Source organism: Gorilla gorilla, chromosome 8, assembly GCF_029281585.2.
Source record: "Gorilla gorilla gorilla isolate KB3781 chromosome 8, NHGRI_mGorGor1-v2.1_pri, whole genome shotgun sequence".
Classification (NCBI taxonomy): Eukaryota; Metazoa; Chordata; class Mammalia; order Primates; family Hominidae; genus Gorilla; species Gorilla gorilla.
The window spans coordinates 104,385,210-104,399,022 of NC_073232.2; the positions used below are offsets into that span (position 1 = coordinate 104,385,210).

General features: G+C 42.6%; 1 protein-coding gene across 15 annotated transcripts in view; it reads right to left on the reverse strand.

Moving 5' to 3' along the window:
* Positions 1–3,074: 3,074 nt before the first annotated feature.
* The window catches only part of CPEB3 (cytoplasmic polyadenylation element binding protein 3), a 243,816-nt gene continuing 233,077 nt past the window's right edge, over positions 3,075–13,813 (reverse strand). For all 15 annotated transcript variants that reach the window (XM_055352482.2, XM_019035038.4, XM_055352480.2 and 12 more), the window contains one exon: positions 3,075–8,844. In XM_055352482.2, the coding sequence (XP_055208457.1) occupies positions 8,617–8,844 (228 nt within the window). In that variant the 3' untranslated portion in view covers positions 3,075–8,616. The remainder of the gene's footprint in view (positions 8,845–13,813) is intronic.

The following is a 13,813-nucleotide window of genomic DNA, read 5'->3' on the forward strand; positions in this document are numbered from 1 at the left end:
AGGAGTTCAAGGCCAGCCTGGCCAACATGGTGAAACCCTGTCTCTACTAAAAATACAAAAACTAACTGGGCATGGCGGTGGGTGCCTGTAGTCCCAGCTACTTAGGAGGCTGAGGCAGGAGAATCACTTGAACCATGGAGGCAGAGGTTGTAGTGAGTCAAGGTCATGCCACTGCACTCCAGCCTCCAGCCTGGGCAACAGAGTGAGACTTCATCTCAAAAAACAAACAAACAAACAAACTTAACAGCTGAGCCCAAACCAGCTTACCCAAAGGTTTGACCAGTAACAGCAAAGAAGAAAATGACATGACTTGGGCTGACCCTTGAGGGCCAGAATTAAATCTTGAGATGAGTGCTTTTGCAGTTACAGCAAAGTCCTCTTTATCTAAATACAAACAATGCCCAAACCTCAATTTTATTCCCTTCATACTACTATGTAATGGAACTGAATACAGATAAATTTCAGTTACGTTTCAGTGATCAGCAGCACTCCAGCTTGTGGGGACCCACTTGGAACCCCAGACTTGATACGAAGATGATGATGATGAAGACGGAGTTTAGCTCTTGTTGCCCAGGCTGTAGTGCAATGGCGCCATCTTGGCTCACTGCAACCTCCGCCTTCCGGGTTCAAGCAATTCTCCTGTCTCAGCCTCCCAAGTAGCTGGGATTACAGGCACATGCCACCACACCCAGCTAATTTTGTATTTTTAGTAGAGATGGGGTTTCACCATGTTGGTCAGGCTGGTCTTGAACTCCCATCCTCAAGTGATCCACCCACCTCGGCCTTCCAAAGTGCTGGGATTACAGGCATGAGCCACAGCACCGGCCAAAGATTATTTTAAACTAAAGACATTTGAGATTCAACATATGCAAAAGTGAGCTTTTTCAGAGCTTCCTTTATCTGAATAAAGGCAGAAACTTCTGAGAGTGAAGCTGCCGTAAATCCCCTCCCAGGGAGCTTTAGTGGGCAGAAAAGGGATGGAGACCATTGGCAACTGCATAAACAAACATCGCCAGAAACTTTCGTATCTCCTAAAACTCATTTGTCTTTCCTAAAGAAACCACTTGATCTTCCCATAGATGCCCTTTTCTATGAGAGAGCTCCCCCTCTTTCCCTTATTGTTGGTTATATAAACCCCTATCTCTAATTATGGAGGAAGAAGCCACTTTTGTGCACTTCCATGTGCGTATGGATCAACTTCGTCTTTTGTTAATTTTTAGTTAATTAGCAGACCTCAATCAAACTTAGCTGGTAGAGGAAAGAGTTTTTCCTGCTGACAATCCTTTGAATGGCAGTAGGACCCACCAATTTGGGCTTTCCTCACCCCATTACTCTCCTCACCCCGTTAATCAATACCCTTTGTAGAACAGTTCTCGTTAAAATATTTTTAAAATCATATATTTAAAATTTGACTCCAGCGTGGGAGTGCTTATGTGAATATCGCTTCACATACATGTGCCAAAGGTCTAGTGAAACATCACCACGGCCCAGTGTTAAAGCTTAATGTCCATCCGCGCAGCTGGTGATGAGTTTTCTTTTTGGTAAAGCCGGGACCTTAGACATAACCTCTGGCCACCTCATGGGGCCTGTCGCGCACAGCCATGCAATTAACAAGCGGGGCTGCTGCAGACTTCAGGCACAGGGAACGCCAGGACTACCGACTGATTTTACCCGCTAGAAATAAACACTAGTAGTCATAATGGCACTATTTACTTACCTAGTCCGTCTTCACACCAACAGTTAGGACATCAGAACCTTTTTTCTTTTTTTTTTTTTTTAATCAAGGGACAAATGTGTGCTCCTAGTCAGACCGGCCGTCTGAAAGTAGGATTCAAATTGTGGCCTTAATGTATGTTATTATTTCTAATAAAAGCAGACTTAAAAGGGGCTCAAACACATTTTTCTCTCCATTTGGGTCAGGGGAGGGGGACCAAAGGGACCAGAGAGCTCCAAACGTTCCATCCGATCCCAGCGGCACAAGGGCTGAGCCTCCTGGTTTCCCTAGGTGAATAGGGGGCACCTGCTCCCTGCCAGGTGAAAGCTGGTGCTGAATAGAGCAACGTGCAAAGCTGAGCCTCGCGCAGAGCCAGAAGCGACTCCCCCAGGATGGGCCCTGAGCTGCCCTTCAGGCCCGGTGGCACGGAGGGGCGCGGGTCACCGGCCCGGGTGAGCTTACCTGCAGGGCTGCGGCCAGGAGGAAATGCGCCACCGCCCAGGCCAGGGCCCCTGGGTGTGGGAGGGGCAGAACGTGGGACCTGGAGCGGGGACCGAAAGGGTGCGGGCGGGAGACTATGGGTGGGGCGGCCTGGGAGGGAGCCTGAGACAAGACCCGACGCCCCCAGCCGCTCCACGTCGCTCTGCAGAGCGGCTCTCCAGCGGCCCCGTCCTCTTCCAGGCGTACTGGGCGCGCCTGGCCTCGACCGCCGTAGGAAGGCGCTGCATGGGCCTGAGGCACCGACACAGCGGTTTCCTATCATGGGGGTGATCGCCGGGGAGTTGAAAAATACCTGTGGCCAGACCCCAGCCTAACCCAAGTGAATCTGTCTCGGGCACCGGGCTGGGGGGACGCTGGTCCCTGCTTGTTCTGAAGGCCCCGCAGGGGATTCCCTGGTGCAGCCACTTGTGATCCGTTTTCTAAATGGATTAGTCAGTACCTAGGAGATGGCTTCTAGCACACCCAAAATCGATAGGGATTTTTAAAAGACGCATTTTCTGAAAAAATCGGAGAGCCAGGTGTGAAAGATAAAGCGAAGTGGCACACCTACCTTTCCACTGACAGTTTTGGTTGCGATTTTGAGAATTGGTTTCATGTAGCAAGTATGGCATAAAAACCCAACTGCACCTCTAAAAACGTGTGTTCACATGTGTCAACAAATACTCTGTTGCAAATATACTTGCATGTTTTTCATAAACGAGTGTTACTTGTGTCAGAGAAAGGGTGAATTCTGCTGTACTTAGTCTGCTTTAAAGGGATTTGTCAAAAAAGAGTTAAGCAAATTGGAATGCACCAGTGTTCCCAGATGTGAACCATATACTCCAAGTTATTCCTCAGCAAATGCAACGGATGACAAGTGTCAGTACTTCATACAACTAGATTTAATAAGTTGTTATTACAGAAAAAAATGAAGTCCAAACTACAAAGTTTAAGCAGTTGTAAGCAGTAGCTGCATTGAGCTCCATGTTTAGTCACAGTACTGTAGTTCCATACAAGCAATATTAGTCCAAGCCCCAAAGGCAGAAGCTGAGTAAGGGTTACTAGCAAAAAACAATCTAAGAGAACAGGTAATAAAAGATACAATACATTTAAAATTAGTTGTTAGTTGAAAAACAAATACAGAGATCTTAGCTGTGAACACTCTAAAAGTTAAGTCCATTATTTTGACAGCAAAAAATACAAATACCTAATACTTTATACCCCAACAGAACTATATCCAGGAAAGAAAAAGAGCAGAAGTTATCCTGTGTTAGCACCCAAGTTTTCTACTTGTTGCAATTAACTTTGTCGTCATACAAATTTAAACATCCCCTAATCATGTAGCCACTTCTTGACCCATTTTGGGGTATAAAGTCAACAGCATTAATTATAAAACACTCTGTGGTAAGATGGAACACTATTGCAGCTGAGATAGAGAAGTTTGGTTATTATAAAAGAAAAAAAAAAACAAATGTTAGCTGACATACCATACAAGCTAGTGAAAAGCAACAATCCATTCAAATAAGCCAGTTTTAACAAAAAGATACATTTTTTTCACTAATCTGTGACTAATCTTTCACTCAAACCTTGCAAGTAGAGATGTCACAATACTCAAATATTTAGGTAGGAGCTTTACCCAGTTAAATGCCATTTTTGTTGCTAATATAATAGATAAAATGAAAACTAGCAGTTATTTGCTAATTGCATAAATGCAGTACATTCTGCATTAGCCCATGCCTCACTAACAAGCTATAAAACACAAGATATAGGCAGAAATCTAAGCATAATCTTTATACCACTAAGCAAAAATTTTCCGATTTCTTTTCTTCTGTTCCTAATCATTTATTTGTAGTTAATGTAAAATTCCAACCAGTAGTACCCAATTTGAGTTAAAATTTTACATCACGACTTGATCTAATCTATATATTATTTACAAAACTGAATACATAGAGCATACCCAAGACCAACTCTGGACACAAGTTTCTCTGAGTTATTGATGAACCTCGCCTCCATAGCGATGGAGCTGAAAGAGGCCATCAACCACTAGTAGAAACATATCATCTATCTGGAGCAAGTCATTGGCTGTTCTGTTTACGCAACACCAGTTTTGCAGTTGTAGTTTTTGCTTTGACTGTAGGTGCTATTGCAATGACACATTAATGACTGTGCCTTAACTGCCCAGCTTCCAGGTGAGGAGGGTGTTGGAAAAGCAGCAGCAGAAGGCAGACAGATCATGCACGCAGTTGCCACAATGAAAGGCAAGGGGCACCAGAACAGGAAGCAGGCATGGGTGTGGAGGAAGATGCAACCCGACACATAGTCAGGGTCCACAGACAGTGGTGACATCTGAGTGTGCTTCCTCAGTGCCACCAACTGAGCCTTACAGGGAGGCAGCATGAGTGAGACCCTGCAGGTGAGGTCTGCAGTACACCACGAAGGCCGTGTCCTCTTAGCAACTTCCTGTATGACTCCGATATCACCACTGTCAGTGCACATAAAAGATTCGGCCTGGGAGAAAGGCACTGTCTCACACAAGGACAGCAGTTGGTGGCAGGTTCTCTCTCTCTCTCTCTCTCACACACACACACACACACACACACACGACATAATGAAGAGTTAGAGGGGAAAAAGCAATGAAACATTCTGTTGACTTAGCCAGATTTTAAACCCAGTGGTACTTCGGTTGGGTGACTTCATTCTCAGGGCCACAGGTTTGGCTGCACCTGGTGTTGTATAAATCCACCGTGACATCCCTAGAGAACTACACTGTGACATCCCTAGTCTTACACTAAACCACTGTGATAAAGGAAAAGGCTTCTCAAAATCTCACATGTTCTGCTCATTCTGTCATTTTATTACCCAATTATCCATTACATTTCCAATCACTTTACATAACCAACCATTTTCATCGTTGTCACACTATTGTAAACCACATCAGCAAGTTAATACATAAAGCTTTGCATTTCAAAAAACTAGACACTTTAGTAACAATATTACAAAGGTTTTAGCTTCAAAAATAACTGAAAATGAAAAAAATAAACTTTTAAAGAATTAGCATCATAAAATTAATTTATTCCAATAAAAATACAAAATAATATTATGACATTGACCAGATATGAAAGTCCCTCCCAGAAACAACTCTATTAATGATTGAGAAAGCACTCCTTAAAGAAAATACGAAATAAAATGAAAAATATGTAAATATGTTTAATTTTTTTCTTAGCAAAAAATCTTTCTAAAAATAACAATGAAAATTTGTCTCAGTACAAAGGCTACATTACTATTGAAAAAATACCAGCATGAAGAAAAGGTACATATTTGACAGTAGAAAAATGATTTCAGTGAATCACAATGTCTAAAGTTTGCAATGAAAATAAATCTGCAATAAAGATTTATGCCTTTTTTCTTTTCTTTTTTTTTTCTATTTTTTATACAAACAGTACAAACAGTATTGCACATAACAACAAATAGTCGAGGTTAGGTTATAGCCTTCAAAAAATCGACTAGTTCAAGTGTCACACCAAGGAAAGGCCACAGCAGGACCTGTGTTACCCAGGGGCTTCCCAGTCAAGTTGCAGGTCAGAACACCTCTGTGTTTTAAAAAATAATTTTTTTGAAGGACCCTCTCTTTTAATATAACATTAACAACTTGGGGGCACATTTATTTACAAAACAAAAGGGAACATGTTATAATTTAATAAACTAAAAAAGTTCTCTTTAAAAAAATACAAACAGAAGAACTCTTTCACAATCCTGGTCAGTCGCGCACAATCAACACTTGATTAGAAATATACAAATTAAGGGAAAGTAGTTTCCACCATCTATTCACAACTTTCAGCACCAAATGGAGTTTATTTTTTGTAACCTATTCTTCAGGACAATGTTTTTTGCCTTCACTTTAGCTTTACGCTGTACAATCTTCCAGCTTTTAAAAAAATCTCAGTGTTATTTTAATACATGAAAGAGGGGTGCTTCTTCAAAAAGTTTTGCTTCTTTCACATAATTAGGTAGATTTCTGTAGGTTAGATATGATCTTTAATATTATAGTTATAAAGCTCTAACTTCTTCATTTTCAAAAAACACAAATAAGCATGAAAAAAATAAAGTTACCCATCTGTTAAATCATTTTCTTGCAGAATTAAATTAATATATATTTTTCTGAATAAACTTACTTAGAAAATATCATTTTCTTTCCTATATTTCAAAATTGAGGTATTGCAAAAGATCATGTCAGTCAGAAAGCATGCCTTTTTCCTTAAAAACAAAAAAAAAATCTGCCAACTTTTGAAAACTGTCTAGAATACAAAAAGTAGTAGTGCATAACAAAATTTCTTGTACAGATGAAAAAAAACCCACAAACATAGAAAAAAACAAACAAAACCACACCTGGGCTGGAAAAAAGCAATTATTACCAAAAAGCCTCAAAAAGGGGAGGATTCTAAAATAAGCATTTTTAATCCAGTAAAAAACTATTTTGTTTTTCCTTTTTGAAAACAAACTATAGCTTGAGAGCCAGTAATTGCAACTAAACATGGGAGAACAAAACAAAAACAAGCAACACTAACTTAAGACAGTACAAGGACATCACAGCACAGAAAACACAGTGACTTAAATCTATTCTGCAGTGTCATATCCAGTCAGATTGTCCCCAGAATTCCAAAACATAGGAAGAAGATTAAAAAAAGATTTACATAGTCTTGCAATCATTGTGTGTGTTTATATATTACTATCTGCAGCCCAAGGGTGAATGCTAGAAAAATGTCCACGCTAGTGCTAGCAGGCCTTCATTCTAGACCACGCTAGTGCTAGCAGGCCTTCATTCTACTCAAGCTTAACAGGATGAATCCAGGGAATTAAGTAGTTAGTTTCTCACTCAGACAACCAACTCTGCCCAGGCCATCTTATTTTGTACAGACATTTCTTTAGCATCACCATTACACAACTTTCTTAAAAATGTGCCTAGTTTGTCAATCTGACAACTTATCTCTATATCCTGTATATATTCTTAGTGTTTGTAAGCTAAGATGAGCTCTTTGGTTTTCTGGACAAGGTCTGAAGCTATGTAAAATGGTGCAAGCACTAAGAGATTGTAACTAAGAGCTCATGTGTTAGTTTATAATATATCAGTTATGAACTGTCAAGTTCATTAATGTCTGACAGAGGCTTTAAACAGTTAAGTTTGATCACAGTTAGACATAATCACTTTACTATATAAAATAAATTGCACAATATATAACAGAGCACCGCAAAGTACTTCATCTACCATCCACAAATTTGCTTGAAGAATATCCTACACCTAGGTTTTATATCGGTTGTAATATAGGTCATTCTGTTATGGGCTCTTCCCATTCAGAGCATTCCATTTATTGAGGCATGCCTTCCTCTGGTCAATTACCAATTCTTTGAATGAAAAAAACTTTTTTTAAAAAATGAGTATTTTTATAGCTTATATAGATTCTTAATTTGTGCATTGTGGGAACGTTTTATACTAGACATTGGATATAAAATTTATTGCATGCAGCAACCTGATTAAGTAAACATGCAGTCAGAAATAGTGACCTTCCACCGAAGCTTTCTGAAGTCTATTCTGATCTCCGTTCGGCAGCTGACTCTATCCCTAAAATCACAAAAGTGTGTTGTTGGGTTTTTGTGTTTAATTGATATCCTAGCCTGAATAGAGTATTATGGTATTAATAATACCATTTTAATAGCAGCAAAAGCTATTGCAGCATAAATTTACATAATACTAAAAGATCTAACCAAAATCCTCGGCAAAACAAAAATCAAACATGAAGGAAAAATAAAAGATCCAGCTTATGAGGTATCGTTACAAGTCAAAATAGAGAGCAACTAAAGGCTTATTTTCATGAAGGGTTATCCTTACTCTAAGTGACCCGAGCTAATGATTGCTGAATTGTTGTGAAGTTTTTGCTACATCTGCCACCTACTCACGAGTATTACCTTTGGTAAGTCTTGTCCTAGGGGCAACTCTCTAAGTTTCTGAAAATAAGTGCATGCTCCAGTTCAAAACAATCAGAACAACACCACCACAACAACAAACAAAAGAATCACAGACAGTAGCCTGACGGCCACTGATGAGAATGGCAGTCTACATACTGTCACGAGTGACAAATCAGGTATAAAAAATTAAGGTACCAAGCAGACAAAGGTGTGAATCAAAGTGCAAATCAGTACCATTCTACACTCTGCAATTCTGCATTATACTGGACACTGAGTTCAGTAATATGACTGTAAATAATAATAATAATAATAATAATAATAATAATAAAAAGACCCAATTCTTCTTTAAAAATCGAGAACGAATGCACAGATTTCCAGAACACTGTAAGCCCTGAGGCAGTGCCCTCTCTTTTCCCTCCTTGTTATCTACTCCAGTACTTGTGGCTGGGTCGGCCCGTGGCTCAGCTCCAGCGGAACGGGACGTGACGAGGGCGGTCGCCTCCCTCCTTCACCAGCGGTTTGTGGAACTCCCGCCCGGCTCGGGAATGTATGCTCGCCCAGCAGTATTCACAGTAATACTGCAGACAGGTGACGTTGGCACAGAAGAACGGGGCAAACTTCCCACCACAGCGTGTGCCCTGGCACTCATCACACATCTGATCATCCAGCACATATGGCTTTACTTCAACCTGGACCCAAAGAGGAAAGACAGAGAAAAATGGTTTAGCAAAGCTTCCTCACATGTCTTGCTTTTGAGAGTTTACACTATAGCTTCATGGTATGTCTCAATCAGACGCTGCTTTCAACTCTGCTGATACTGGATGGTAGTTGAGAGCATGGGCTTTGGAATAAGCTCCTTGATTTACTTCTTGCGTGATATTAGACAAATTCTTAAAATCTCTGTGCCTCTGTTTGCTCTATCACTGTATCTGTAAAATGGGTATGTTTACACACACATAAACACATTACACACACACATTTGTGTAATCTGTAAATGGGTATAACAGTGTTTACATCAAAGGGTGCTGGGGAGGATTAAGAGGGGCTGTGCAAGTCAAAGCACATGAGCTGAATCCTGAAAGCCGGGCAGCATCTGACAATGCAGGCATAGAAGAACACTGCAGGGAGAGGAAGCAGCCAGGACAAAGGCCATAAGCAGGAGGAGGCAGGCACATCCTTGGGAGATGCTGTGGCTGAAGCCAGGCCCGAGGGCAAGAGGCACAATGAATATGGGAGGAGCTGAAGGGAGATGCTGCTGTGAGGCTGTGCACCTCCGTGTCGTAATGACACAGCTCCCTGAGACTAACACCCCAACATTGCACACCATGGACTGGAGAGGAAAAGGGACTCACAGCTGAGGTGTTAAGAAGCTACTATAATAATTGGGGCTTTTTTATTTTTGGAACTTTCTCTGTTGCCTTAATCTCCCCCCAACACTGGAAACTTCAATAGAAGACAACTTTTCATTATAGCCCTTTAGGGAACCTTTTTAAATCTAAACGAAGCAAAGCTGCATGACTGAAAACCAAAAAAAGAAAAAAGTTACCACGTTCTCACCCACTTTCCTTTCCTAAAACTTTAGAAAAGAAACATCATTAACTTTATTATTATTTTTTTAATTATTATTTTTTGAGATGGAGTCTCACTCTGTCACCAGGTTGGAGTGCAGTGGTGCGATCTCGGCTCACTGCAAACTCTGCCTCCCAGGTTCAAGCGATTCCCCTGCCTCCGCCTCCCAAGTAGCTGGGATTACAGGCGCCCATCACCACACCCAAATATAATTTTTATATTTTTAGTAGAGATGGGGTTTCACCGTGTTGGCCAGGCTGGTCTCAAATTCCTGACCTCAGGTGATCCACCTGCCTTGGCCTCTCAAAGTGCTGGGATTACAGGAGTGAGCCACCACACCTGGCCTGCTACAACATTTTTGAAAAGCAAACTAGCAAATTATTCAAATTAAAAATATGTATACCCTTCGACCCAAGAATCCCACAGTTGGATATTGTTCCTGCTGTAATCCCAATGCTTGGAAATATAGCCACCAGATGTGAGGACATATGTAAAGTATATCCATTGCAAGACTTGTCCACAATGGCAAAAAATCAGAAACAAAGTAAATGTCTACCTACAGGGAAACACTTGAATAAAATGTGGGTTATCTATTCCCATGGAATATCATGCAGCCATGAAAAAGACTTAATTAGTGCTCCATCAGTTGATGAGAAAAGATTTCCATTACACAGGGATATTAGGACCAAGTGGAATGATGGATACAAATACCTACTGCAAGCTGTAAAATGCTTAACAAACATACGTAAGGTCATGTAATACATTTGTGCTGATATTTGAAAATGCAGTATTAATAAAACAGCACCTTCTGTCTATTTGGGCTTCCAACTAAGCTTGGTAACAATGCTCCTTACTGGCTGAAGGGTTTTGAGGGATCTAGTCTACACAGTATTTCAGATGTGTCATGAAGGTTTTCATAACTGCCTCGAGGCCAGAGGCACAGAGTGATGCCTTATTTACCAGCTTTCTTAGGGAATAACATATACCTCAAGTTATTCTTCCAGAAACCAGGCACTTCTCCTTTTTGGTGCCAACATATCTTGAATGTCGATGTTTTTTGATGAAAATCTTGCTAAAATTACTAGTCCCCCACCCCCTCTTAAGCAGGAGACATTACGAACATTCTTCATAAGGAATGCCAAGTAATACAATGCAGTAGAGAGTTTTCACTTTTTCTGTCGGCCCCCTTCAAAAGCTGGTGGTCTGCTATCATATCTAAAACACCTTCCAAACACCTCTTTTAAGTTTGCAATTTCCCATCATTTTCGTTTTGCCTAGAAAGCTAGAAAAAGCAAGTTTGTGAAGAGCTGAACATTAAATGCCAATAGATACGACTCTTAATATGGTGAAAAAAAATTAGGCTGGGTGCAGTGGCTCATACCTGTAATCCCAACACCTTGGAAGGATGAGGCAGGAGGATCCTTTGAGCCCAGGAGTTCGAGACTAGCCTGGGCAACAACAACAAAAAAATTAGCCATGTGTTGTGGTATGCACCTGTAGTCCCAGCTACTTGGGAGGCTGAGGCGGGAAGATCCCTTGAGCCCAAGAGATAGAAGCTGCGGTGAGCCAAGATTGTGTCATTGTACTCCAGCCTGGGTGACACAGTGGGACCCTGTCTCAAAAATATATATGTAATAAGAGCAAAAATAAACAAAGAATGTGGCTTTTGGATTGTGACTGTGCTCTCAGGGGCCTTTCCTGAAAGCTTCCAGAGGGCAGTCTTCCAGATGAGCGAGGGTGCTGTCCCTGCAGAGCTGCTCCTGCACCTGTTCATGAGGTGTTGTCTGAAGAGCAGAGGCTTGCCCAAAGACAAGACACACACCACGATGATCCACAAACACAGATGTGCAAGTTAGCTACTACGACCTCTCAAACAGCAACAGTCAAACAGTATTTCTGGACTGAAATCACCAGAAGACAGGCAGAGCAAGATGGAAGAATAGAAGTCTCCACCCATCAACCTCCACCCGACCCATGCCCCACAAGAACAGGAAGTTAATAACTATCTACACGAAAAAAATACCTTTAGAAGAGCCAAAAATCAGGTAGGCCCTCGTAGTACCTGGTTTTATCTTCATATTGCTGAAAGAAGCACTGAGGAGTCAGAAAAATAGTCCCGAATCACCACACATTTAAACCAGCCCAAGCCTGAGGGGAATCTCTGATTCCAGCAGTGGGAAATTGAGTTCCCCCAAACCTCGCCACTGTGGGCTACAGTCAGTGCTCTGTGTCTCTAAATCAGCTTGAAAGTCCGTCTAGGCCATAAGGACTGCAACACTTAGGTGAGTCCTAGTGCTGAACTAGGCCCAGAGACAGTGGATTCGGGGGGCACGTGGACTACGGAGACATCAGCCAAGGGAGTGGTGGCATCACCCCTGCCCTAACCCCAGGCTGCACAGCTCATGGATCCAAAAGAGACTTCTTCCTTCAGTTTGAAGAGAGGAGAGGAAAAAGTGGGAAGAGCTTCGTCTTGCATCTTGGATACCAGCTCAGCCACAGAAGGATAGGGCTCAGTCAGAGTTGTGAAGTCCCTTTTCCAGGCCCTACCTCCCAGGTGACATTTCTAGACACATCTTGGGCCAGAAGGGAACCCGCTGCCTTGAAGGAAGGACCCAGTCCCGGCAGCATTCATTACCTGCTAGCTGAAGAGCCCTTGGGCCCTGAATAGCCAGCAGTGACACCCAGGACCTTGGGTGAGCCTCTGAGACTTGCTGGCTTCAGGTACCAGTACGGCCACAGTTGGGTAGAACACTGGGCAGCCTCCTGGGGTCCCCAACTCTAGGACTTGACTCTTGAATGGCATTTCTGGACCTGCCCTGGGCCAGAGGGGAGCCTAGTGCCCTGAAATATGGGTTGCAGGCCAGGCAGTGTTTACCACGAGCTGACTTAAGAGCCCTAGGGCCTTAACGGCCTGGCAGTACTTCTCATGGCTTGGGGTGGCGGTGGCTGAAAAGTGAGACTCCTCCGCCTTTGGAAAGGGGAGGGAAGAGTGGGAAAGACTGCAATTGTGGTTTGAGCACCAGCTCAGTCACAATACAATAGAATACCAGGTAGACTTCTAAGGTTTTCCACTTTAGTACATGATGCCCGGAGAGCACCTCTGAGTCTGCCCAGAGGCTTGGGGAACCTCGCTGCCCTAAAGGGAAAGCCACAAGCCTGGCTGGCTTTGCCACCTGCTGATAGTAGTGCCCCAGGGCCCTGAACGAACACAGGCAGTAACCAGGGCGTGGTTATGGCAGGCCTTAGGCAAAAGCCAGTACTGTGCTGGCTTCAGGTCGGACACAGCACAGTCAGAGTGGTGGTGGCCACAGGGGTGCTTGTGTCACTCCACCCCCAGCTTTAGGTGGCTGAGAACAGAGAGGCTGTTCATTTGGGAGAAAGTAAGGGAAGAGAACAAGAATCTCTGCCTGGTAATGCAGAGAATTCTCCCAGATCTTGCCCAAGACCATCAAGGCAGCACGTCTATGAGTCTGCAGGAACCACAGCATTACTGGGCATGGGTGACCCCTAAAGCAGAAACAGCTTAGAATACAACACCCAAGTCCTTTCACATATCTGGAAAACCTTCCCAAGAAGGACAGGTATAAATAAGCCCAGACAGTGAAGACTACAACGAATATCTAATTCTTCAATGCCCAGACACCAAAGAACATCTACTAGCATCAACACCATCCAGGAAAACATGACCTCACCAAATAAACTAAATAAGGCACCAGGGACCAATCCTGGAGAAACAGAGATATGTGACCTTTCAGACAGAGAATTCAAAATAGTTGTGCTGAGGAAACTCAAAGAAGAGACAAAGGTCACTATATAATGATAAAGGGGTCACTTCAACAAAAGGATATCACAATTTTAAATATATATTCGGGCCGGGCACAGTGGCTCACGCCTGTAACCCCTGCACTTTGGGAGGCCAAGGTGGGTGGATCACCTGAGGTCAGGAGTTTGAGACTAGCCTGGCCAACATGGCAAAACCCTGTCTCTACTAAAAAATACAAAAAAAATTAGCAGGCATGGTGGCAAGTACCTGTAATCCCAGCTACCCAGGAGGCTGAGGCAGGAAAATCACTTAAACCCCAGAGGTGG